General features: G+C 45.2%; 1 protein-coding gene across 2 annotated transcripts in view; it reads right to left on the bottom strand.

Annotated features, from left to right (window-relative positions):
* Positions 1-17,640: 17,640 nt before the first annotated feature.
* Positions 17,641-25,984, bottom strand: part of SERPINB5 (serpin family B member 5) — a 172,212-nt gene continuing 163,868 nt past the window's right edge. For both annotated transcript variants that reach the window (XM_069613696.1, XM_069613695.1), the window contains exons 6-7: positions 20,870-21,037; positions 17,641-18,160 (exon numbers count right to left, since the gene is read on the bottom strand). In XM_069613696.1, coding sequence (XP_069469797.1) covers positions 17,768-18,160; positions 20,870-21,037 — 561 coding nt within the window. In that variant the 3' untranslated portion in view covers positions 17,641-17,767. The remainder of the gene's footprint in view (positions 18,161-20,869; positions 21,038-25,984) is intronic.

The following is a 25,984-nucleotide window of genomic DNA, read 5'->3' as shown; positions in this document are numbered from 1 at the left end:
CACCTGCGGTGTACCTTAAGGGTGCTGCATCTCACCAACACTATATTACATATTTACTAAACCCATCGTAACCTCTTGGACTCCCTTGGAATAGCGTACACTAAATACGCTGACAGCACGCAAATTCTCATCCCCCTCTCTGGAATTTATACTGATGATGCTGCCATGCTAAGCTCCACCTATGCCATTATCCAAGCCTGGATGGCAACCCATGGACTCTGTCTCAACAATTGGAAAACTGAACTTCTCATCATTGGCCACTGAACCGTGCTAAAAAACAGAACCCTAAGTACTTTGCCTTTAACGTTGATGGCACACTGATCCAAGTCTTTCCAGCCATCAAAACCCTTAGAGTTTACCTTGATGCCACACTATCCTTAACCCGTCAAGTTAACGCTATATCCTCCTCAGCAGCCTACACAACTAAGCTCTTAAACACTGCCAGGCCCTTCCTCTGGACAGACAGCTTCCTTATGATTGCTGCTGCGGTAGTAGGTGTAAAGTATTATTTGCTGAGATCACAATCCACAACTTAAAGAAACTTCAAATCATCCAAAACAATGCCTCACGAGCCACCCTGAACATCCCTAGATCATAACATATATCAGCTGCTCGCAGAGCTATAAACGTCCTCCCATTCAGGAAAGAATCTCATTCAAGACTCCCACATTCACCCACAGATGTATCTCAAAACTGCCCTGCCCTACTCAACTCAAAGAATCGTCAATGCTCACTTGGCCAGGCCCACACATAGATTGTTTCAACCCAAATTCAAACGTGCTAAAGGTGGTGGAACAAGCTTCCCAGTTATTGCTGCTATGCAATGGAAAACCCTCCCACATGCATTAAGAGCAGGGGACTCATACTGGGCCTTCGACAAAGCCCTCAAAACATGGCTGTCCAATTAACTGTTCATCATGATATATTAACTGTCTCATTCTTACTACGTACCCGTCTGATATACTGCACCCACAGAATGTAACTACTTTTATGCTAAGATCCTTGCCTTTGGGCTTCATGTAACAGGTGCTTCTCCAGCACCCTGATGCCTGAGGGCTTGTGTGCGCTATACAAAACAAATAAATAAATAAAGTAAAAGCCAGGTGCACAGACTGGCAGTGAAATGCAATACAAAATGTAATTAAATGGTAGAAAATATGTTCTTAGCAGTGTCTTGAAGAGGTTTTTCATAACTTAAACTTGGCATGCAGTAAGGGAACAGATAGAGAATGGACCAATAACCAATCAGAGTGCAGGGACGCAGTGACCCAGTCTATCGTGGCCTTAGGAGCTATGTTCTGTCTCGTTCATTTCCAAGCAAACTAGTTGAAACCTTTGTATCTCAAGCTATTCTGCCGGTCAGCACACAGTGATGTCAGCAAAAGGGAGGGAGATTTCAGTGGTTGATGCCAGACATGGGTGGTGTGTGTTTGAATCTATGTAAATGTGTTTGCCCAATAAGAGGAGGACAATGTATTTTATCTGTAAGGGTTTGCCCAATCAATTTGTTTTACCTACCCGTTTGATTCTGTGGTTTATGTTTATTAAAGTTTCTCCAAGTGGAGGCGGGGTTGAGAACTTTTTCAACCAGTTTCAGAGCAGGATGCTTTTGAATAACTTCTCCCAGCTTCATGGGTGCAGGGTGTAATCATTTGTTTCTGTACTATATCCATTTGTGCTTTGAAATATTTTCAGATCTATTTTGACTGTATATCTGCAACCGAGGCCTTTTTAACAAGTAGAATTCCCTGTGCATATGCAATAGGAAAGTGTGGTGTGCTTCTGATGTCTGTGTGGACTTGCTGTGCCAGTGTGGTAGGAGAATGTTGGGAGTTGGTGATTTCTAAGCTTATCTCTGCTATTGCTGAAAAAGAAATTCAATTCCTTCTCTGTTTTTCTTTCAGTTTCTGCACTTTGCTCCCTTATAGCTGGGGGTCAATAGGAGTTTGGTGGTATCCCTGCAGCAATTCCGGCAGGATACCACCAAACGGTATTACCGTCGCCACTGCCTGATATCCCAGCATTACCAGGCTGTTACAGGTGGAGGAAATAACAGTAAGTCCCCATTATTCTGAGTCCCATAGGACTCCATGGGGGATTTTCAGTATTACTGGCGCAGGTAATACCAGTGCCATTAATACCATCTGTTTTTTGCTGGTGGAGGCCTGAGTTAGCTCCAGCTCCTGGCTGGAGGTAAATCAGACAACCCCCACCAGTAAACTTGTAGTTTAGCGGTGCGGAAAAAGTGGCAGTAATGGAATTACTGCCACTTTTACCACCCTTTTTCCTACACTGCCAAAGTCCTAATGTCCTTCATAGAGTCTAAAGTGTCATCTGCTCCAGGAATACATAAAGTGCTTATATTTGGGTTAAAGATGCAGTGAGACAGTGTGCGTAAATCGCCTCATGGGACTGTCCTCTGCATTGGAATGAAGATTAAGTGGGTGTCTTAAGAATACTCTCCATATCACCACCAGGACTATCATCCACTAGTTCAGGGAGGCACTCAGCGCCCTTTGTCACCCCACTAGTTGTTGCTATAAAGTGGTCTTCAAACTGTGGGGCCCAAAGGATGTCCAGAGGGGTGCATGGCTCTTCAAAAAGGGATACAGTGGGCCTCATTCTGAGTCTGGAGGTAACCATACCAACAGACTCCAGGTAGTCCAGAACTGAGCCGCTAGAGTAGTCGCAGGTTTAGCCCGCCGGCACCACGTTTCCGACTTCTAACGATTGTCTTTAAATGTAGACTTGGTATTATGCCCACATATCTGCAAGACCTTATCATAGAGAAGGCCAGCAGCAGGTCATTAAGATCATGTAACCAGAGCCTCTTGGTGCTCCTGTGATGTAAACTTAAGAAGGTCGAGAACAGGGCCTTCTTCATTGTTGCACCTAAACTCTGGAACACCCTACCGCAGACCCTCAGGCAACATGCCTCCCTTACAGTCAAGAAGGCCCTTAAGACGTGGCTCTTCTACTGACTGCTGATCTGATACCAACTAAAGGCTTGCTATAACCTGCTGGGACTTTGTCCTTACTGTTCTATGTATTGTCTGTTTTTGTCTCTGCCCTCACACCTCAGGGTCCATGGCAGTGTGATAAAAATGTATTAAATTAAAGTAAAGTAAAAAGAACTAAGCACCTAGTGTGCATTAAAGTGGTAGAACGTGTCAATCCCAGGCTGCTTCCTGTCTGCACATGGCCTTGCTTACTGAGATTAAAGGCTCTGACTGAAATTAACTTCTCTTTCCCCTATCTCGGGAGGATAGCTCAGCAGCAATGTGCTCGCCTTGGACGCAAGACGACACCGAGCAACACTAGTTTGATCCCCAGCGCTGCACTTAGAAATCTCTGGGTATTACGCGCGTTGTAAATAAACTATCATATCACCCATAGCTCACACGTGGTTCAATTGTTAAGCCGTTCTTCGCTCAAGTGAACGGTGGGAAAAGAAACGTGGACGCCTCACTTGTGGATCTCATGTGGCTTCGTGGCACTGGCCCGAATAATGCAGCTTCCTTTCTGAAGATGGAAAGATTTCCTAGCAAATGATTTTATTTTGTCTTGAGGACCAATTATGTAAAGTCAGGTTTGGTAGCTTTATTTCGTTTCGACTGGCTGTGGTAAATAACTCTGTTTCTACCCCAACACTATCCTTAGGCAGAATAGCTTCAGATTAATCCTAGCAAGAAAAGTGTGAAATGAATCAATATAAATGCAATCCTATTGCTGGCAGTTAAAATGCAGGCCTTAGCAGACTGTCCTGACTGATGTCATACTTCTCCTGAGCCTTATATTGGAATAGAGATATGGTCAAAGCTGCCATTTGGAAGTGCATAACATTTACAACTATGTGTACAACAGCTGGTCAGATAGCACAGCGAGTTGAGTGCTCGCTTTGCCATCCGTGCCGAACGGCAAAACTCAGCCTTTCATCCTTCTGAGGTCGATAAATGAGCACCACACACCGTGGGAAATAAGGAGCACTCAGAGGGTTCGTAGCGCTTTATAAATCCCCAAACAAACATTAGTCTACTTTCCTTGTTCCATGCTGTCAGTCTAGAAATCTAATTCGAGACCGCAAACGTATTTTGGTGGCCGTGGGCCAACCGTCTCATGCACGATACGACAGAATATAGGTTTTCGAGTGTTCTAATGAACAGCCATTTTGATGTAACAAGAATCGCCATTTTGTTTTCTAACCATTGCTCATTGCTTTCTGTTCCTATTGCTTCGCAGTATATTTTCCGCTTACACTGCTCGACTGTGGAACATTGCTGTCTGTATATGAAAAGGACAAGGCCACAGGGCTGAGAGGATAACAAGAGTTTCGCAGAAACACAAACGTAGGCAGCGCCACGAAGAATGCCCGGCTCCCTCCTTAATGTAGCCTTGAAGCAGAGCCGCAGGGCATTTCATCATTTCACAGCTGCCAGCCAGTCTCGTTATATGGTAGAATATGTTAGAATAATACCGCTAAAGGCTTGAATTATGCTTTTCTAACGGCCCCCCTTTGCTGAGCCTGCTAAGAGAATGTCGGCTCCCATGACGCGAATAGCACCTGATAGATAGCAAGGTCTGGAATGCAACCCCCTCTGCATGTAGCTCGCTTCCAAGAACAGAAGCGCCATGTTCTATTCAATAACCAAAAGATGCCTACGCACTCACAAATTGCAAATTGTTACTAGAATAGATGTTTGAAGGTGTCATAGTGGCCGGAGATGTCCATCGTCACACCAAGTTCAAAGAAACCCAATGAAGAGGGGTGTTAACCATCACATAGCTGATTGTTTGATATGCATTTTGTATATATGTAACTGATGTACGTAATTCGCTCTCTTACGTCCCACGAGGTCTAGAGATACACGTCGCGGGGGGAGACCTGAGTTGGCCAACTGAGACCTTTGCTTTGCAATAAAACCCTAGCTTTGGGAAGACAACCTCGTGTCTGGCGTCTCTATCGTGTGTGGTGACTCGCCTTGTTTCCATAGACGTCAGGGTCCCCTAGGGGCCCCATTCAAGATGGCGCCCAAACAGGGACCCTCCCCCACTTGTTCCTTCGCGTAACGTTGTAATTGAGAAATGCAGAGAATGGCGAGGACGGGACGATCGAGCCGGGATCAAGAGGTGTTCGGGGCGCCCTGTAAAAGTGATCAGAGACTCCTTTGCAGATCTGCACACATCTGTTCCCTGATCGACGTGCCTGGCTAGAGAACAAGGAGGCGAGGGTCCCGAAACGAGGCGGAAGCCAAGAAACGCAGACACGACGTCCTTTGGTGCGTCAGTATACAGACGACTTGATTTATTAGGTGAGTCATTCCCCGATTCATAGCATCCTGATATTGGTTGAGAGTTGACTTTGCAAAATCAAACGCCCTAGGAAAGGTTGATTAACCAAGGGGAAGGTTGAAACATGCCTGGGGTATTGTCCACCTTAGCAGGGTTTTTCCGCTGTGGTAGACAATCTTTGGAAGATGGCCAAATTGTACCACCTGGTGGAACGCCGGCGTATGAGATGTATGTGAAGTATGGAGTGGGTGCGATAATATTCTGTGAGACTTGGCATAGGCAAACCAGAAAGCAACAATACCACCAATGGCCGATTAATGGTAGTTTTGAGATGGCGAGGATAGATAACTTGGAAAGTGTGTTGATAAGAAAGAAAGCGCGTCCTGCGGCATTTGAAACTATAAAAGACTGGAGAAAGGAAGCAATGCTCCGATTTAAAAGCAGAGCAAAGCATGCGCGCAGGCATAAATCGAAAGGTGAGGTAGCGGAAGAAAAAGAAGAGGAGGAGTGGACTGAGAGTCTAAGAAGGGCAGGCAGGCGTGACCAGTTGAATATAGAAAAGATATACCCACAACAAGAATTACACATGACAGATGAATTGATAGAAAATATATTGACTCATACAAAACAAGGCCCAACATCAGAAGAAAGACCAGATACGTTAGTAACTATTGCCCAGACCCGTAGCTCAAGCTCCCCCTCCGGTAGCTCAAGCCCTCCCACAGCCACAGAACGCACAAGTAACACTTCCTACAAGCCGACCGGGCCCACAACAGACACTCGCTGTTCCCATTGACCCATCCGCACCTCCCGCCTTAGACACAGACTCGGTACCATCCGTTCCTCCCGGGGTTGAAGTTGAAACCACGGGGGCAGGAGGCGGGACTGACCAAAGGCAGTGCACAAGGGTAAACCGCAGCGCAATCAGCAAGGAGAGAAAGGTGGAATTGCAGCAACAGGCAGAGATGTATATAGACGGGAATGATGGGACGGCAACATTTGCTTCGATATATGACTTTCATAGAAGCAACAAAAGACAGGTAGTGTTGGAATGCACGGGTGAATATTTGGTGGAGAGATGGAAACAGCTAATTGGGAAATTACCACCGCAGCGATTGTTAGATCTGAATGCATTAGCACGCTGTGGGGAGAGGGATGAAGAAGTAAGAGAACATGTGTATAGACTTTTTGAGCTTAGAGATGAATTAGATAATGATTATGTCGAAACATTCACTGCACCTATCAAAGTGTTTACTGCACCTGGGTACAGGAGTAGGGAAGTCGGGAGACCTGGGAAGGGGGAAAAGGGGTCGCATAATAAACAGCAGCAGTTACCATCGCCGGGGCAGAAGGAGATGGTGAACGAATGATTGTTGCTAAAACAGGTGGGGGCAGACTTAAAGGAATGTCTAATTAGGACACAGGTACTATTGCAGCAAGTAACAGAGCATAATATAGGGCGAGGAAATGCACAAGTGAGGAGTAGTTCCAATATGTATGGGGGAACAGTGGGGCCGAATCAGTGTGGATATTGTAAAGAGGAAGGACATTGGCGAGCGCAATGCCCACATTTACAGAACAGAAATGGGTCTGGTCAAAGGAGACAGCATAGAGGACACCCAGGAGTGAATGGACCAAATAGGAATAGTATGCAGCAGCATCATAATAATGGAGGTAATCAAAACCAAGGCCAAAACCAAAATGCCCCAAACCAGAGTCAGGGACAGCAAAATCAACAATATGGAAATCAGAGTGGGGGAAATAGAGGGAAGAGTGGAAATGTTTTCGATACACAGCCAAACACGTATTACAGTAATAGTAATGATTACGCATCGGGCGATGTGTTATTTCCCCAATAGGACAGGGGTAGGAACCAGTGTCCATTCCCGTGAATCAGAGAGGACCCTACGTAGAAATGAGAGTCGGGAATGACGAACACCGCTTTCTTGTAGATACAGGAGCACAGAAGTGTTCAATAGACCATCACTTGGTTCTGAATATACCACTGTCAGGGCAAAATAATATTTCTGTAGGGTTCACAGTACACCAGTCATAAACCCAGTGTCCAAACCAGTCCCAGTTATCATACGACCATTCACTGAACATTGTCCTTTCCTTCTAACAGAAAATTGTGGAGAAAATTTGTTGGGATTGAATTTGTTGAAAAAACTAGGTTCTGTTATACATTGCAAGGCAGACGGAGTGTTTCTAACGAAATAGCCACACGATGCCCCTGTGTCAGAATTCATGTCCGAAGCGTTACCAGGGGAACTAAGTAAAGTACCAACCTGTATATGGGCAATGCATGACAACGATGTGGGATGTTTAAAGATAGAGCCAGTAAAGATTATTTTAAAAGAAGGTGTTACCCTACCGCGAATACCCCAATACAAAATTTCGGTTGAAGGTGAGAAAGGATTGAAGAGTATTGTTACCGATTTGGTGAAATTAGGGGTAATAGAGGAAATCACAGGCAGTACATGTAACAGCCCGATCCTTCCGGTTTATAAAAAAGGAAGTAATGAGGTACCATACCGTTTCATAATTGATCTACAACCATTAAACTAGCTAGTACATCCGCAATTTCCTTTAGTGCCAGACGTCACTACAATATTGACAATGATACCTGTTTCAGCAGAATATTTTAGTGTAATAGATTTGAAGAACGCATTCTTTAGTTTTCCACGATGCCCCTGTGTCAGAATTCATGTCCGAAGCGTTACCAGGGGAACTAAGTAAAGTACCAACCTGTATATGGGCAATGCATGACAACGATGTGGGATGTTTAAAGATAGAGCCAGTAAAGATTATTTTAAAAGAAGGTGTTACCCTACCGCGAATACCCCAATACAAAATTTCGGTTGAAGGTGAGAAAGGATTGAAGAGTATTGTTACCGATTTGGTGAAATTAGGGGTAATAGAGGAAATCACAGGCAGTACATGTAACAGCCCGATCCTTCCGGTTTATAAAAAAGGAAGTAATGAGGTACCATACCGTTTCATAATTGATCTACAACCATTAAACTAGCTAGTACATCCGCAATTTCCTTTAGTGCCAGACGTCACTACAATATTGACAATGATACCTGTTTCAGCAGAATATTTTAGTGTAATAGATTTGAAGAACGCATTCTTTAGTTTTCCAGTCAACAAGGACAGTAGATACTTGTTCGCGTTCACATTAGGAGGACGATCATTTACATTTACACGGATTCCACAAGGTTACACGGAAAGTCCAAGTATTTACTGTAGAGCATTAAAAGAGCAGCTAGACATGCTAGAATTACCCGTGGGTTGTGTACTTTTGCAATACATAGACAATTTATTCCTAGCTGCAGACACAGAGGAGATTTGTAAAGAAAGCACTGTATTACTACTGTCACACCCAGCGGCACATGGCCATAAAGCTAGTTTGAAGAAATTTCAGTATAATCGAAAGGAGGTAGTTTATTTGGGCTACCTACTTTCGAAAGGAGGGAGAAGACTAACGCCAGAACGCATAGAAAGTATTTCTTGTATGCCTATTCCAAAGACACAAAAAGAAGTCAGAGCCATAATAGGCATGGCTTCATATTTCCGACAATGGATTGGTAATTTTGCGTTGATTGTGAAACCATTAGTGAATTTGACTAGAAAGGATGCGGTTATGCCTTTGCAGTGGGATGAGGAATGTCAGAGAGCTTTTGATGGATTGAATACTGCATTATGCTCGGCTCCAGTTTTGGGTACGCCGAACTATAAGAACATTTTCAGACTATTTTTGAGTGAAAGTGAAGGATGTGCATTGGCGGTTTTGACACAGGAACAAGGTGGAAGAAATAGGCTGTGCGGCTATTTTTAATCTGCGCTGTACCCTGTAGCGCGTGCATTACCACGATGTTTGCGATCTGTCGTGGCGGCTGCTGCGTCAGTGAAACAAACGGAAGGGATGGTATTGGGGTACACTTTAATTCTGATGGTGCCACATGCCATAGACGTTCTATTAAATAGGACACAGATACAACACCTCACCTCTGCTAGATTGACAAGATATGAGATTATCTTGTTTGCGCCCCATATCCAAATTATGAGGTGTAGCGCTTTGAATCCTGCAGAATTAATGCCATTAACTATAACAGAAATTGGGAAGAATGAATCACCCCCCCCCCACGATTGCTTAATGGTCACTGAGGAAGAAACCAAGGGGAGAATTGATTTAAGTGATATTCCACAGAAAGAGCCGGATGGAGAGTTATTTTGTGACGGCTCATGTTTTAAATTACCAGATGGCACGACAACTGCCGCATACGCTATCACTACCCTAGAGAGTGTTGTACAAAGTAAAAGAATCCCCTATAATTCAGCACAAACTGCGGAAATAATAGCAGTAACCAGAGCCTGCAAGATTTCTGAAAATTTGAACGTGAATATATATACTGACAGTCAGTACACGTTTGGAGTGGTTCATAACTTTGGATGATTCTGGGCTGAGAGAGGGTTTCTGACATCTCATGGTGCCAGAATTCAACATGGCCCTTTGATTGTACGATTGCTGTCTGCACTCACGTTTCCAAAGCGCCTAGCAATAGTGAAATGCGAGGCACATAAAAAAGTAACATGCAAAATAGGAGAGGGAAACGCATTTGCAGACAGAATTACGAAGCAAACTGCCACTGATTTAAAAACCAAGATGATGACGGTTCAGACAGAGGAAGTACCCTGTATGATAGAAGATGAAGTTGAGACTGTAAAAGAAATGCAGGCCGAGGCTACGGCCAATGAAATACAGGGATGGGCAGAGGGATCTGCTGAGTTGGATTTGCAGGGTTGTTGGGTGGACAAGGGAACTAGAAACTGGATGTTGCCAAATTCATATGTGACTGTAATGGTCACAATGGCCCACAGTCCTACGCACATCTGTGCCAAGAAAATGATACAGCATGTTAGGAAGAATTCTCTGTTTAGGCTGAATTTCCTAACCTAGTGAGTCCCCCAGCAGCTTTGCTGGATTTTTGGGGTTTATTTTTTTCTCCTGCCAAGAGTGAGACTCTTTTACCCTCACTCTTGGCCATGACTTGAGAGTGTTTCTGTGACTTGCTATGTGCTTATGGGCTAGGGGGTAATTTTCCCCATAGGCCATCATTGGTTTTTGAATGTGTGTTACACAGCACCCTCAGTGCAGTAGCACAGGGGTGTCCTAGAGACCCCCAAACATAGACTCCACACCCTGGGACTGACTACTGTCTCCCTGGGTCTATAAAGTTACCATTGACTTTACTAGTCTTAACTTAGGAACTTAACCAGTACAAACCATCTTACTGTGGAAGTACTGGTAGGGGCAATTGGATTGCCCCTGGGTCTGTTGTCGAGGGGGTACTGTCCCGTCCCCCCTCGCCGAGTTCTGGCTGGTGGCAGTGGATACCACGGAAATATTCCACCAGAATATTTCCCAATGGGATTTCCCATTGTTTTTAATGCACCACTTTTTGGTGCAATGTTAAAGATACCGCCGGGTTATTTATTTAATATAAATTCACCGGTTGGGATTTTTTGCCAGAACTCGCCGCCAAAATGGCGTCTAGGTTCACTTCAGTAACCCTGAACCCGAGTCGGCCTTTGTTCCACTTTTGGCGGGCTTCTGCACAGAAGCCCTCCAAAGTGGTGCCATTCTGTCTGGGTGCCACAGGGGGTGTGGGAGGGGGTTTCGGCACCCTGGACTGAGTTGCCTTGCCAACTCATGTCGCACTCTAGTGTGATTGGCCCAAGTGGTGAGCCACCCCGCTCACCACTTAGCATGTTTGAGTGACAGCTAGGCTGTATGAATGGGGGTTTGCTGCATAAAAGCAGGGTTTTTGGGACTGGTTCTTCAGAAGTCGCCACAGGACCTAAGAAGCCGAAGAGGGAGAAGCCGAGCCGACCTGCCGAGACGACACCACCGGTGAAGCCCTGCAGAACTGTCTCACCACTTTTCCCGACGACAGAGGCGATCTCCCGCCGGAGAGTCTTCTTCTCTTAACTGGTGGGGACAACCAGTTGCTGCCTTCTTTTCGCCGTCCCGAAGCATCTCGTGGCCGCCTTGCCTGTGCCAAGCACCCTGGCAACCGGGATACCACTTTTTACCTCAACCGCGAAAATCCTTTGTGACCGGAAAACTCCACGGCTGGTCTCTTCCCTGGTAGTGCAACGATCTGCAGCTTTCCTCCACGTCGGGATCACCTCTTCCCCTGGACGACGCCGCGACTTACACCCACTACCAGGAACAACTACCACCGCTGGAGGATCCTTTCCGCTTTTAAAGGTACTGTGTTCCGCCCGGCCTCCCTTGCCACCGATTGTACGGGGTAGATTTAGCCCTCGGCTCTCGAACCTGGGTAGGCCTGGGACACCCTAACTAAACTTTTCAGAACCGTAGTAAAACCTTTTTCTCTCACCTGCAAAGACTGATGACATTGTGTGATCTTGGGCACATTTTCGCCTGGCTCCCTCTAAAGCGGGCCCCGAACTAATTCTCCTTGTTCCACTATTGACTGTCTTTGCTAACCTTATGTGAAAAGTGTTTTACCTTACTGCTCTCTTTATTTCTGCCTTTTCCCTCCCTTTTGGTAATACTTGTTGGAGTGTCATCTAACGTTAAGCGCTCACCTCTGTTTGGAAATAAGTGGGGTTAACTTAGAATTGTCCAACAAATGATTAGGGATGTACATATGAGTAATAGTAACTGTGTTTGACTTTCTTATCTTTTCTATTGTGCTAGTGTAATTTATGAGTGTACCTTTAATAAATAAGTTTATACTTTTACACCTAGCTCTGGTCAGTGTTTGCTTGTGCTACTGTGCCTCTGTACCTATTGTGTATTCTCTGTATACTGCCTAACTCTTCTTGAGGGAAGTCTGACTGCTCAGCCACAGCTACCACAGTGAATCTGTGTGGTACAGACTGCTACCAAGTGGGTTTACTGCCAACACCTGTAGACTTAAATCTTTTGCAGTGGTCCCAGAGGGAACTGCACAGGTTTCTGCCTAACACAGCACCTTTCTACAGTATGGCAGAATGCAAACATAAAAAAGAATGCAGAAAGGTTGGCGCAGAACTGTATCACGTGTTTACAACACAATGTAGGAAAGGGAACAGTGACACCAACAGGAAGTTTTGGCCCGCCCTCCATGCCGTTTGAGGTAGTTCATTTTGATTTCATAGAGATGGAAAGATGCCAAAACTTGAAATACGTCTTGGTGGTAATCTGTGCATTCAGTAAGTGGGTAGAGGCATATCCTTTAAAAGACTGCACAGCGATGAGTACGGCAAAAGTAATGTTGAAGGAGTATTTTTCCAGATTTGGCTTGCCCCGTGTCCTATGGTCCGATAATGGACCACATTTTCTGGGTGCAGTGGTGTTACAGATATGTGCAGGTCTCCAGATTGATAAGAGATTCCACAGTTCAAGGCATCCGAGTTCTGCCGGTCTTGTGGAGAGGCACAACGGGATACTTAAATCAAAGATTAGCAAGATTTGTGCGGGAAGCAAGTTGAGTTGGGTGGATGCATTACCAATAGCACTATTATGCATGCATACGTCTGTACAGGCTAAAACTGGGCTCTCCCCATATGAGATCATAATGGGGAGGCCGGCAAATGTATGATGCGCACCTCAGCCAAAACGGCTCAGTGAGATAGAACATTCTGTGCTTAGTACTTATTGTGGCCTTTTAATGCAGAAATTGCGTTTGATTCATCAGCAGGTGCAGGAGGCATTACCCGTGCGGTATACCGGTCCGGGGCACGCGCTGGAGCCAGGAGACTGGGTGCTGCTAAAAAACTTCGAAAGAAAGTCATCATTAGCACCCAGGTGGCGCGGGCCCTATCAAGTACTTTTGGTGACGCAAACGGCAATCCGGGTGGATGGAAGGAAGTCGTGGGTCCATGCCACCCATGCCAAGAAGATTCCAACTGCACTGAAAGTCTTGCCTGACACCGATGACTGGAAAGAGACAGCGGTCGCAGAGACAAAAGAAACTGTTGCCAGTGTGCAGCCACTTGATCTGCCAAAACATGAAGTGAAACTCGAAAGGAAGCCTGAGACGATTGCCAGAGAGGGGGAAGGGCAAAGAGTGCCCCAACGTTGCCCAGCAGAATCGACATCACTGCTGACTGATGTGAAATCTGCCTTGCAAATACCTGCAGAAACAAATCGTGTACCCCTTTGGCGCCCACCAGCACTTGCCAGCACGCCAAAGACCGAATCTGCGTTATTGGTGCGGCGCACACCAGCACCTGCAGAAGCGCCGCAGGCTGACTTCAAGCCTGAATCTGAAAGTGCACTGGCACTGTTCACGGATCATACGATACCAGGAGCAAGGCGATACAACCTGTGGCCTCGGAAGACAAAGTGATCTGCATTCTTTTTCTTTTGGTGTTTATGTCAACCTCTGGTTCAGCTCATGGACAGAGAAGGAACCAGGGGTGTAGAGGAGAGGAGCGTGAGAATTGTGCAAGTCGGACAATTCAAGACTCGCGGCTCCTCGGTGCGATCATAAAAGTACATGTGTCCAGAACCAGAGCGGACAAGCTGGGCGCACATGGTACTATGGCAAGTGAGATAATTGATTAACAGTACATGTGTCCGGAACCAGAGCGGACAAGCTGGGCGTGCATGATACTGAGGCGAAAACTGATCAAAGGTCCTCTGAGCAGTATAAAAAGGGACAAGTGATCTCGCCTAAAAACGAATAATCGAATCCAGGCTAAAAAAAAAAGAAAAAGGACAGGCAAAACTGAACTGGGAGAATTTCATTGAACTTATAGACATCAGAGCAAACGCGACGAAGAGAGATATCCACAACGAACTGTGATAAGGAAGAAGAAGGACGACGAGAAACATGCCGGGACCGGTTCCAGCCTCCTCCTGCACCAGCACTGCTGAAAATGAGTCAGTTGTAAAGACTATAACTTTAAGAAAAACGCATGGTAAAACAAATTGTATGCTGACACTAACGATAATGATGTGCTTTATGAGCGTGGTAGCACCAATATCGACAGCCCTAATATTATGGTGGGTAGAAACAATACACCCATTAGAAATGTTTTTACCAATAATTAATATATCCACTACTGAAAGCCTGGTTCAGGTGATCACTTATACCCTACCCCCAATGGAAGAAAAACACAGGGAAGGTTTTGGGAATAATACATTATTATTAATCATGAACATGACACATGGTACATGTTATCTCGGGCTATTGTTCCCAGGAGTATTCCTCTTGGAAACAGCAGCCATGGCCAAATTATCCAGAACTAGAGTCAAAGGGACTGACAAAGGTGTTTTAATAGCAACTGATGTAGCAAAATCATTTGTTCCATTCTTAGGACCGATAGTGAACTCCTATAATATAAGGCAATTGTCCAGAATCCTAAAGAATACAATAAACACAACAACAGATATATTATTCAACATGACGCTGGAAGAAAGAGGAATCAGGTTAATGACGCTGCAAAATAAAATGGCTCTCGATGTGATCCTGGTTGATCGTGGAGGAATTTGCAAAATAGTGGGATCAGCATGTTGCGTTTATGTCGATGACTATTCCCCCACGATCTTTGAGGCAATAAAGAAAATGCACGTTCTAAGCTCTGAACTCCCCACGGGAGAAGGGAGCTGGGAAATAGGATCTTGGTTTTGGGGAATACTACGATCTTGGGGATGGACTGATCTCGATACTAGTAGTGGTGTTCGGAATATTCCTAACGTGTTGTTGTTGTATATATTGTTTACCCATAGTTTGTGCAGAGCTATCTGAGGGTTGTACAGAAGGATGCATGCAAATGAAAACAAAGAAAAAGCAACCTCATGATCGAACTAGCCCAGACCCAAATGAGATGAGAGTAATGAAAGGGTTGATGGCAATAGATATTACTGAAGGCAATGATGACCACGATAGCATGCGAGACTCAGACATAAGTACTTCAGATTCATCATCACTAGAGGAGGTTTCAATAAATAGATGAGACATTTGGCATACGGCCAAAGGAGGGTTTGTCAGTCTAGAAATCTAATTTGAGACCGCAAACGTAGTTTGGTGGCCGTGGACCAACCGTCTCATGCACGATACGACAGAATATAGGTTTTCGAGTGTTCTAATGAACAGCCATTTTGATGTAACAAGAATCACCATTTTGTTTTCTAACCATTGCTCATTGCTTTCTGTTCCTATTGCTTCGCAGTATATTGTCCGCTTACACTGCTCGACTGTGGAACATTGCTGTCTGTATATGAAAAGGACAAGGCCACAGGGCCGAGAGGATAACAAGAGTTTCGCTGAAACACAAACGTAGGCAGTGCCAGGAAGAATGCCCGGCTCCCTCCTTAATGTAGCCTTGAAGCAGTGCCGCAGGGCATTTAATCATTTCACAGCTGCCAGCCAGTCTCGTTATATGGTAGAATATGTTAGAATAATACAGCTAAAGGCTTGAATTATGCTTTTCTGACTGCCTCCCTTTGCTGAGCCTGCTAAGAGCATGTCGGCTCCCAGGACGCGAATAGCACCTGATAGATAGCAAGGTCCGGAATGCAACCCCCTCTGCATGTAGCTCGCTTCCAAGAACAGAAGCGCCATGTTCTATTCAATAACCGAAAGATGCCTACGCACTCACAAATTGCAAATTGTTACTAGAATAGATGTTTGAAGGTGTCATAGTGGCCGGAGATGTCCATCTTCACACCAAGTTCAAAGAAACCCAATGAAGAGGGATGTTAACCATGACATAGCTGATTGTTTGATATGCATTTTGTATAAATGTAACTGATGTACGTAATTCTCTCTCTTGCGTCCCACGAGGTCTAGAGATACACGTCACGGGACGTTGAGACCTGAGTTGGCCAACTGAGACTTTTGCTTTGCAATAAAACCGTAGCTTTGGGAATACAACCTCGTGTCTGGCGTCTCTATCGTGTGTGGTGACTCGCCTTGTTTCCATAGACGTCAGGGTGCCCTAGGGGCCCCTTTCAATGCAGGCTCTTCAGGGTGCATACCCTAAGAAGATGCTACACAGAGCGATTCACTTGAAGCTGCATAAGAAGATGCTACACAGAGGGATTCACTTGAAGCTGCATAAGAAGATGCTACACAGAGCGATTCACTTGAAGCTGCATAAGAAGATGCTACACAGAGTGATTCACTTGAAGCTGCATAAGAAGATACTACGCAGAGTGATTCACTTGAAGCTGCATAAGAAGATGCTACACAGAGAGATTCATTTGAAGCTGCATAAGAAGATGCTACACAGAGTGATTCACTTGAAGCTGCATAAGAAGATGCTACACATAGTGATTCACTTCAAACTGCATAAGAAGATGCAACACAGAGTCATTCACTTGAAGCTGCATAAGAAGATGCTACACAGAGTGATTCACTTGAAGCTGCATAAGAAGCTGCTACACAGAGTGATTCACTTGAAGCTGCATGTAGGTTTTGCATCTGAAATGTTGCCATTTCATCTTCCACTTGCTGGTCTGTCTTTGGGCTGTGCACAGCAGATGTCTGTGTTTTGACGCAAGGATGACATTGATGTTCTCACACACTTACTGAGCATGAAGTCTGCTGAGGCCAGGCTTAACCCCTGGCGCCTACCTTTTACCACAGCACACATACAAATTGGGGTTGCTCAGCACAGCACAACCTGTTGCAGAAAAAAAACACCTTCACTTTATTTTTCAAAAATGAAAAAACCTCATGAGGCGCACATTTGCAGATGGCATTCTGATGCAGGTGGTTAAGATCGCATGACGTTTTCCCCAAATACTATTTGAGATATGTACTGCATGAGTTGACAGCAGAATACTGCATACAGTTTTTTCAAAATTCTGCAGGCCCTATTACCACATGCTATATCCTTCGTATAATTATGCGGTTGGTAAAATGTTAGATATTTGGAATATTACCTTTTTTGACCATTATTATCAAACTCCTAATGCGCGCCTTTGTCTATGTTAGCACGGGGAAATGGCTTCATTCATACATACAATGGTACATCACACCACTCCCTCTACCCGTTCTGACTGCTTCAATCAACAACAACAGCTTTCAAATGTGCATTGCAGGGGAACTGCCAGCTCAGCACATAACACTAGAAAAGAAACGTCAATACTGGGGGAATCACTCATCTGTGTGGAGACGAGTCTGTGAAGACTTTACACCTGGACCTTTACTGCTTATGTGCAAAGACATCATTAGGTCTTCTTAACAATGACTTCCATTTTGTTAGTTGAATACCAGTTTCAGCACATTCAGATAAAAAAAGAGACCTACGCATTTGTGTCCTTCTCAATAATACTGCAAGTTATGCCTTTTTATTTTCACTGATACTACTTACGCGAAGTTCTTTAGTGCTCAGAGTTTTATTAAATTTGTTATAGTGCATAGCGAAAGAGAAAATTCCAAATGATGTGGATTGCAAAAACATATCTTTCAGCAAGCATGAAGCAATTAGGGGTAGGGGATCAGCTTTAAGGGGAGCAGAATTTTCCCATCATTAAAAGAGAGCGTGTATTGTTGAGCCTCAATGCAAGCATAAACGGGTGATCAGCATTGAACTCATCTTTATGCATCAGAACCCTCTCTCTGCCGGTGTCTGGTTCCTCGGCCCCTTCTTCACTGATTTCTAGAGAGGATTTGTGGCAGGCGTGAGACAAAGCCACTCCTTTGCATTCTGTCATGCCGGTGAAGTCGGCCACCTCCGCGTCACAGGCATCTTTCAACCCCAGAGAGACCAAGATTGGCTTCAAGTCGACGCTCTCCTCCAATTTAAATTTGGGGAGGCACACTTTAACTTTAGTGTTGGCCATCATACTTGGATTGGTCCAGTGTATAAACTTCTCAGAGGTGAGTTCTTTTTCAAGCTGGTGGAGAAAAGACAAAGGAGAACTCTGTTCAACAAATGAGACAAAAGCCATTTTCTTACTGACGTCCTGCCTAACTAGATCCCCCATTGAGCGGAGTCCCTCATTATTTAAGTGTTATAGCTTGGTGTCGTGGACAACAACGGGCGTATTGGCCAGAAGCCGACTTATGGGCCTGAGTGGAAGGCGAGGGAGCATAACTAGTGCTCAGGGTTCATAACCCCCCCACTATTTTCAAGCAGCACTGCACTTCAACTCTAGTAACCCAGCTGTGGCCAATATGTGTCCATTGCGTCACCATTAGGTGTGTAAAAGAGATGGTTTGAGGCTAAATTAAAAAATAGATCTTAAAAAATGGTTCCTGGGGAATGGCCACTTGGCAGCTGCAGGTGGACAGCTGCTTTTTTTAATCAAAAAAGCATAGTCCCATACAGAAAAGAGGGAGACAATCAGGATAGCAGAAGCAGAAGAGGGGAGTCAGGTAAGTGCAGTGAATTTGAGGGTGGGGGACAGAGGCACTTGGAGTGGCGGCAGAGGTTCCGATGGAAACCAGAATCCTTGGGACATTGGCCCATAACCATCAATTATTGCCTGGCAGCATTAGATCCTGTCCTCTGTCAGGATCACAGGGTTTCTTTCTAGGTGATAATTAAAGAAAATGTTTGAGACCCCAGCATAAATTGTACCAATCAGAACCATCCTTTCAACCTAGAGGCATAGAAATGTATGGGTATATGTAATGATTAGGATTCTTTGTTGCTTGTGCAGAAGGAGCAGAATGCTAAGTGAGTGACACAGAATCTGGGTTGTGAGAATGTTGATGTATGATTCAAGGGTTCTATGTTGGTCAGTTGAGAGATGTAAGCCTACCTGGGAGGATGCAGGTGTTTGTTGCCCTGAACCCAGATGTACTTGACCTTATATGGTTATCACAATGTACTGTAACTTAATTAAAGAAGTTGCTGGAATTTCACCTGAGGTCAGAGTCATCTGTGGGGAACCCAGAACCTTACATTTAACTCACTTAGCATTCTGCACCTTCTGCATAAGCAACAAAGAAACCTAATCGCTACAGTTTACAAGGAGCTTCTACCTAGAATCTTTATTCAGAATAAAGCACAGACCCACATTCCTACCATACCATAGATGCTTTATCCGTTCTACACTTGTTCTGTGAGCAGGTGAGTGCATTTCACTTATTTGTAAACTGGTTAAAAGACGCACAACTGACAACTAATTAACTCAACTGTTCACAGCAAGAAATGAGAGGACATGGAATCCTACAGGAGCAAAATGGGGCTATGGCGAAACTCTGGTGCAGGAGTCTTTCTTTTGATATGGTGATGGTGGAGTACTATGGAAGGAGTACGAGTGCAGCCCAAAAGTTAAAGGAATTTGAAACATCAAATTGTTTCTTGATTCACTTGCTGACCAAAGGAATGTACAACTTTGCCAGGTTACGGTCCAGCTGGACTTGCCCTGCTAACCCTGTGCAGCCAGCAATTACCCAGACTTTAGAGAAGATTTATTGGAAATGGAAAGTACACGCATAACCTTTTTTGGGTATAGTTCCTGAAACAGGCTCAAAATCATGGACCGGCAGGTCAAAACACGGTCTCATTTAAGGGGCAGCACTTTAAGTGGGGATAGAAATTGAGGGGAGGGGGCTGTAACGAGAGTGTGTGGCCTAAATGATGGGCGTGGCCTGAACTTTCCCCCAACACTGGACATTACAAAAAAAGTCCTCTTCCTCACTGTCAGTTTTGTTTTATTTTCCCGTTCTGGGGATTCAAAGCCGAGTTCTGTTTCATTCAATAGCCTGCTTGACACAGACTTTATGTCTATTGAATGATGGACACGTAATCCTGCATCTCCCAAATAGCACAGTGTGATGTTACACTGGCTTGTCATAGGCCGTGCTTGGTTTCTAATCCCCCTCACGGCGCAATACAAAACACAGATTGCCATGCCTTTTATTCTACTGTCCTGTGCTGAGGGCTCAAACCCAAGCTCTAGTGCTGACAAGCCAGTGTTGCATTTCACTGTGCTATTTCATAGGTTCTTAATGAATTTCATTCAATAGACAGTTTGACATATAAAGCCTGTTATGGGCTTAAAGAATCTTAAATGAAACAAAGGAAATCCATCACCTACGAAATGGGACTGTGCTATTTCGTAGGTTCTGGAATCCTTTTTGTTTCACTCAATGGATTGTTAGAAACAGGAAGTCCATCACGTCAAGAGACTCCAGCAGCTCTAAACTAGCACACTGGCTAGCACACTGGTTTGATACCAGCAGGGCTTGAGTTCGAATGCCCAGGTTGTGGCAACAGCAAAAGAAACAGTGTCTCTTGTTTCTGGTGTGGGCGGATTCCCAGCAGAGCCCTGGGTCAGCTAGAGTTTTAGGAGGCTGCCGGGGTTTTGGCCTGGCTAGCCCCAGCCCACTTAAAACCATGCAAACAGGATATGTATCTGTGACTGTAACATGTGCAAATGGCATGCTTTCTGTTTCCTGTGATTTATGGCTGTACAATCAGCAAGAAAGAAGGGAGGATGGGTGGGCGTCCGATCGGTAGATACCAATTTATCGGCGAGCATGGTGTTTCGGCTATCGGCCAATACTTTAGTATTTAAAGGACATACTTTTAGAGGTCTTATTTTTCACATCTTGGATTTTATGATGAATGCAGTAAAGGAAATGAGACTGACCTGTTCCAACCCAGTAGAGTCGTCCTCAATGTCTTGTGGCAGCAGGATAATGATGCCCAGGGCTTTGTTTTCACACGGTAGATCCAGTACCAGTGTCTTCATGTCTTTTATGTATCCCATGTTGCAGCGAGATTCCAGTTGCATCATCTGTACAGGTTTGCTTTCAGTCTGGAAAAGCACATAGATTGTCCGTTATTCTGATTGCTCTTTCCCACATTGGGCGCATTCAAAGTGCATTGGGTCAAGTTCCGAAGAAGGCATGAGATTTCCAGAGGTTCTAAAGGTTGCGATTAGTATATATGCCAACCCTCCCGATATAGGTGGGAGATTCACAATTTTTCAATGAAAAATATTGCTATTTTTCACGTTCTCCCACCTACAATAGTTCCAGCCCCAATGCATTCCTACGGGAAAATTAATTTCTCTGACAAAATCTCCCTGCCAGGTGTTTCAGAATGTTGGCATGTATGGATTATTGGCACATTAAGTCCTAACCTTCCAGAAAGTGATTGAGAGGAACTAATGATTCTTCCAAAGGAAAACACTGTCTAAGTTTAGTGATGCTCTTTTGTCATTTGTTTTTAATTATTTACCACTTGAGCAGATTCCTACTGCTCGACCAAAGAAACAAGATGCATCAAGGTGTACATGACTGCAATGGTTCATCCCAAGTGGATTATTCAAAGAAACTAAGTGGGGATCAGGTAGGTATCAAACTTTGTGCATAAATTGTGAAGAAAGATTATGTGTGTCAATGGTAACTTGTATTTTTTCCACTACTTTTATCTTTGTTTTTGTTTTTGGCACATTTTGGTGGCACAGCCACCAAAATATTGCCAACACCATTGCTACTGGAAGAGAGACTGAGCAAAAAGGGTCCAGAAAGCCGACTTTGTGGTTGGCATGACAACTGGAAATGCTGTTGCATAATCTGCCAAGGCATTTAGGGCCTGATCCATGGAAGGTTTAGCGTACTGCAAAGGGACAACAAACACGCAGAAGCGGGTCTAATTCACAGAGCGGTGCAACGTGTATTTTTTGCAGTGCAAAGTCAGTTTGCACTGCAAAAGTACTATTTGCACCGTGAATTTATTTATTACATTTGTACAGCGCACACAAACCCTGAGGCATCAGGGCGCTGAAGTAACATGTAGTCCGGAGGCGGAAATAGGTTCGGGGGTGAACTTAGACAAATACAAGGTGGTTACATACAGAATGGCAGATAATTCAGCGTAGTTTCATAAAGGAAGTAGTGGGATGATAGTTGGGTAATGCGAAGAGCCATGTTTTGAGGGCTTTGCAGAAGGCCCAGTAGGATTCCTCCGCTCTTAGCGTGTGGGGGAGAGAGTTCCATTGTTTCGCCGCAATGACTGGGAAGCTGGATCCTCCTGCTTTGGCGCATTTGAATTTGTCTGAAAAACTTTGTGTGTGTATGGGGTTCGCGAGGGCCTAGTAGAGTGATACTTAGTGATTTTTTGTGTCAGGTAGCATGGGGCGGAATTGGATATACACCTATGAGTAATGGTAAGGGTCTTAAAGGTGATTCTTTCTCATATGGGGTGCCATTGCACTGCGTTACGTACTGCTGAGGTGTGTTCTGATTTACGGATGCTCATTGCAGCATGCAGGGCATTGTATTGAGTGGTCTGTACTTTTTTGGGATTAAGGACCGAAGTGCCCGCAAAGAGTACATTGCAATAATCCAATCTTGCATTGATTACTGCACAGGCAATCCTTGGGCAGCTGTCAGAGGAGAGGAATGGTCTGGCGGCATTAAGGAGTTTAGTCGAGTGGACTGCTGAGGAGATTGCACTTACTTGGCGGTTTAGGGAAAGTGTGGCATCTAGGTAGACTCCTAGGGTCTTAACTGCCAGCGACACAGGTATTTTGGTACTATCAATGATGAAGGCCGCATAGGCCCGTTCTAGTTTTTTTAGCACGGACGTGGGCCCAACAAGGAGGAGTTTGGTTTTCTCGTCATTGAGGCACAGGCCATGGGTCGCCATGCAGGTATGGATGGTGGAGTAGGTTGAGTACAAGGTGGCAGTGTCATCGGTATGGTTGCCAGACAGAGGGAACAGGATGTGCACGTCGTCAGCATAGTTGGTATAAGCTATGCCTAAGGAGTCCAGGAGGTCAAAGAGTGGCTTAGAAACATGTTATACAGTGTTGGCAAGACACAGGACCCTTGGGCAACCCCACTGCTAATGGGTGAGGGAGCGGCACATGCAATATCAGGGAACACTTTCATTACTCTGACTTCTAGGAAGGAGGCAATCCAGGATGCTGCTTCTCGGGAGAAGGAGGCAGCTGCAGTAAGGTGGTGGTGTGGTCGACTAGGTTGAAGGCCGCAGAAAGGTCTAGAAGGAGAAGGAAGGCGAGTTTGCATTCATCCCTGATGTTGTTAATCTGGTTTTTGAGGTCCAGGAGTGCTGTTTCTGTACCATGGCCTGGATGGAAACCAGACTGACGGATTCCAAGGATGTGGTTTGCCTCTAGGAATTGATGAATTTGTACATATGTGCTCTGTTGAGGTTCTTTAGCAGGAAGGGGACAGTGGCAACGGGCTGGTAATTGTTCGGTACGGCTGGGTCAAGAGAGGTTTTTTATAAGGGGTAGACCCTGTGCTTTTTTGAGGCTGGCAGGTAATGAGTTGGTTGAGAAAGAAGAGTTGACAAAGGCCGTCATAAACAGCGCCAATATTTCTGCACAATTTTTGAGGGGGGCAGGGCATGCATCCCCTTTGCACCTTCATGGTTTCAGGCTTTTTCGGAGATGTAGGGTATCCTGATAGGTAATTTTGCTGAGCCCAAACAGGGGATATCCTGGGGACTTGAACTTGGGTAAGAATGTGGCAATATTTCTCTGACAGGTATGTTTAAGGCTCGCTTGTTTGGTGAGTATTCTTTTCTGAAGTATATCAGGCGAAAAATTAACCCCATTTAGAGCAAAACTACAATATAGGACATCTACCACAGGCTGAAATTATACATACAACCAACAAATGTACTCACTACTTGCGCTGTTGCTCCTTTCTATTTGTGCTGCCCCTTCTTCCCCCTTTATGCTGTGCCTCATCAACCTTTGTGTTGTCTCGACTAAACCTTTGCACTGTCCCTCCTCCCCTTTGCATGGTCCCTCCTCACCCTTTGTGCTGTCACTCCATCCCTTTTGTACAGTTGCTCCTTCCTCCATGCGCTAGTGCTCCTTCCACTGTGCGCTGGTGATCCTTCCATTGTTCGCTGTCACTCCTTCTCCTGTGTGCTGTTGGTCCTTCTCCCAGGCGCTGTCGCTCCTTCCCCCATTACACTGTTGCACATGCCCCCATTTAGCTGTTGCTCTTCCCCCTTGTGCTGCCTCTCCTTCCCCCCGCTCTGTTGCTCCTTCCCCCTTGTTCTGTCACTCCTTCTCCCTTGCACTGTCTCTCCTTGGCCTGCGCTGTCGCTCCTTCCCTCCTTGCTCTGTTGCTCCTACCCTTGTGCTGTCACTCCTTTCCCCATGTGTGCTGTTACTCTCCCCCCACCACCCATTTGCACTGCCACCTCTTCCTTCAAATGGTGTGCAATGGGCCTGTGCACTGTTGCTGGTCTAGCTTTCATTGACTGGATTTGTTTGTTCTCCTTTGTGTTGCCTTTTATTTCGTATTCCCCCCTCCCCCCACAGTGCTTCCCTCAACCCCTGGCAATGCCCTTCATTACATCGCATGCTGTCATTTCTTCTTCCCAGTGCTGTCATTCCTCATTCCTTAAATGTAAAATGCAATAAACTACAAACGCCGAAAGTATTGGCACTGCCAATGCTTTTTTAAAATGACACATAGCTAACTTGTCTGATTTTATTGCACCACAATAGAGGAAGTGCGAACACTAATTACCTCGTTTTCATTGAGGTGCAAAATGACACAGGAGGTACTTTTCACCATCAATTCCATTTTGAATCAGATTGATGGAGCAGGGGAATGAATTGAATATGATCTGCATGCTTTCCCCTGCTATGTGCAGGAAACCCAACATCATCCCACCCCTCCTATCCAGTCTTGATCTGAACAGCCAGGCTTGAATTCCCACGGTTACACACCTCCTTTTACACCTTTAAAATCAGGTGTAATCCAGAGGGATTCATTTTAATACCGGCTGCCATTAACATACATGGCGGCAGCCAGTATGGGTACTTGTTTCCCGGGTTGGAGCAGTGAAATTCAAAGGAACCCATGAACTAGATTGCCATGCTTCAATTCCACTTCAAGTAAGAAACAGTCACAATTCGACAGAACAGTCCTATGGCGAACACTTAAGGTCATTTAAAATAAGTTTGTGACTTTGATACATTACATTAATTTATGTTGTCAGAAATCAGTAGGACAAATCCGATAGCTTAGGTGCAGCCAGGCAAGGGAGGAACACATTCACCCCACAAACAAGAGATCCAGCCCAGGGTTCGAGAACCGGCTGGCCAGGCAGAGATAGTTGCAGACAAAGCAATATGCTCATTCTAGGCATGGCAGAAGAGAGACTTCAAACCCCCACTACTCATGGACCCAAGGAACCGCTGAGAATGGAAGAAGGGACAGGTACTCAAAGTTTGATCGTTCTGAGATTGGCCCTGGAAAGGTGGTGCACAGGTGAGTTTGGGTGTCGAGTTTAGGTCTAGCTAGTGGCTGTTGGGTACTCAGAGTGGAATTACTCAAGCCAAGATTCAGCAAGGATCCAGACTAGGAGGTTCCAAGAAAGAAAAAACCTCAAGGGACGACCAGTGAGACGAAAGGCTCGACAGCCACAAAGACAGTGATTGGAGTACAGAAGATCCAGTAAGGGTCACATGTCAGCTCATGGGAGCAGGAGGGTCCAATGAGCCAACAAGGAAACTTTCCCACGAAGAAGACAATGGCTGGAGGTGACCCAAGATGTCCCACGACTAAGCTGAGACACATCAGCAGCAAGCCACTTGGGTTTTAAAGCCAGAAAGCTAAGGAGGTAATCCCCTACCATTGGCACTGTCCAGAAATTGGCCACGCGACTGCAGACAAGGAAGAGTCCAGAAAGGTCAGCCTTTCCCGCCAGCCAGGAGGACAGCAAGAAAACAAGGAAAAGCCCTAGACTGGATTCCACCAGCAAA

Source organism: Ambystoma mexicanum, chromosome 5p, assembly GCF_040938575.1.
Source record: "Ambystoma mexicanum isolate Mex_15411 chromosome 5p, UKY_AmexF1_1, whole genome shotgun sequence".
Classification (NCBI taxonomy): domain Eukaryota; kingdom Metazoa; phylum Chordata; class Amphibia; order Caudata; family Ambystomatidae; genus Ambystoma; species Ambystoma mexicanum.
Note: the sequence above shows the minus strand (reverse complement) of the source record. Positions and strands in the feature narration are given on the sequence as shown.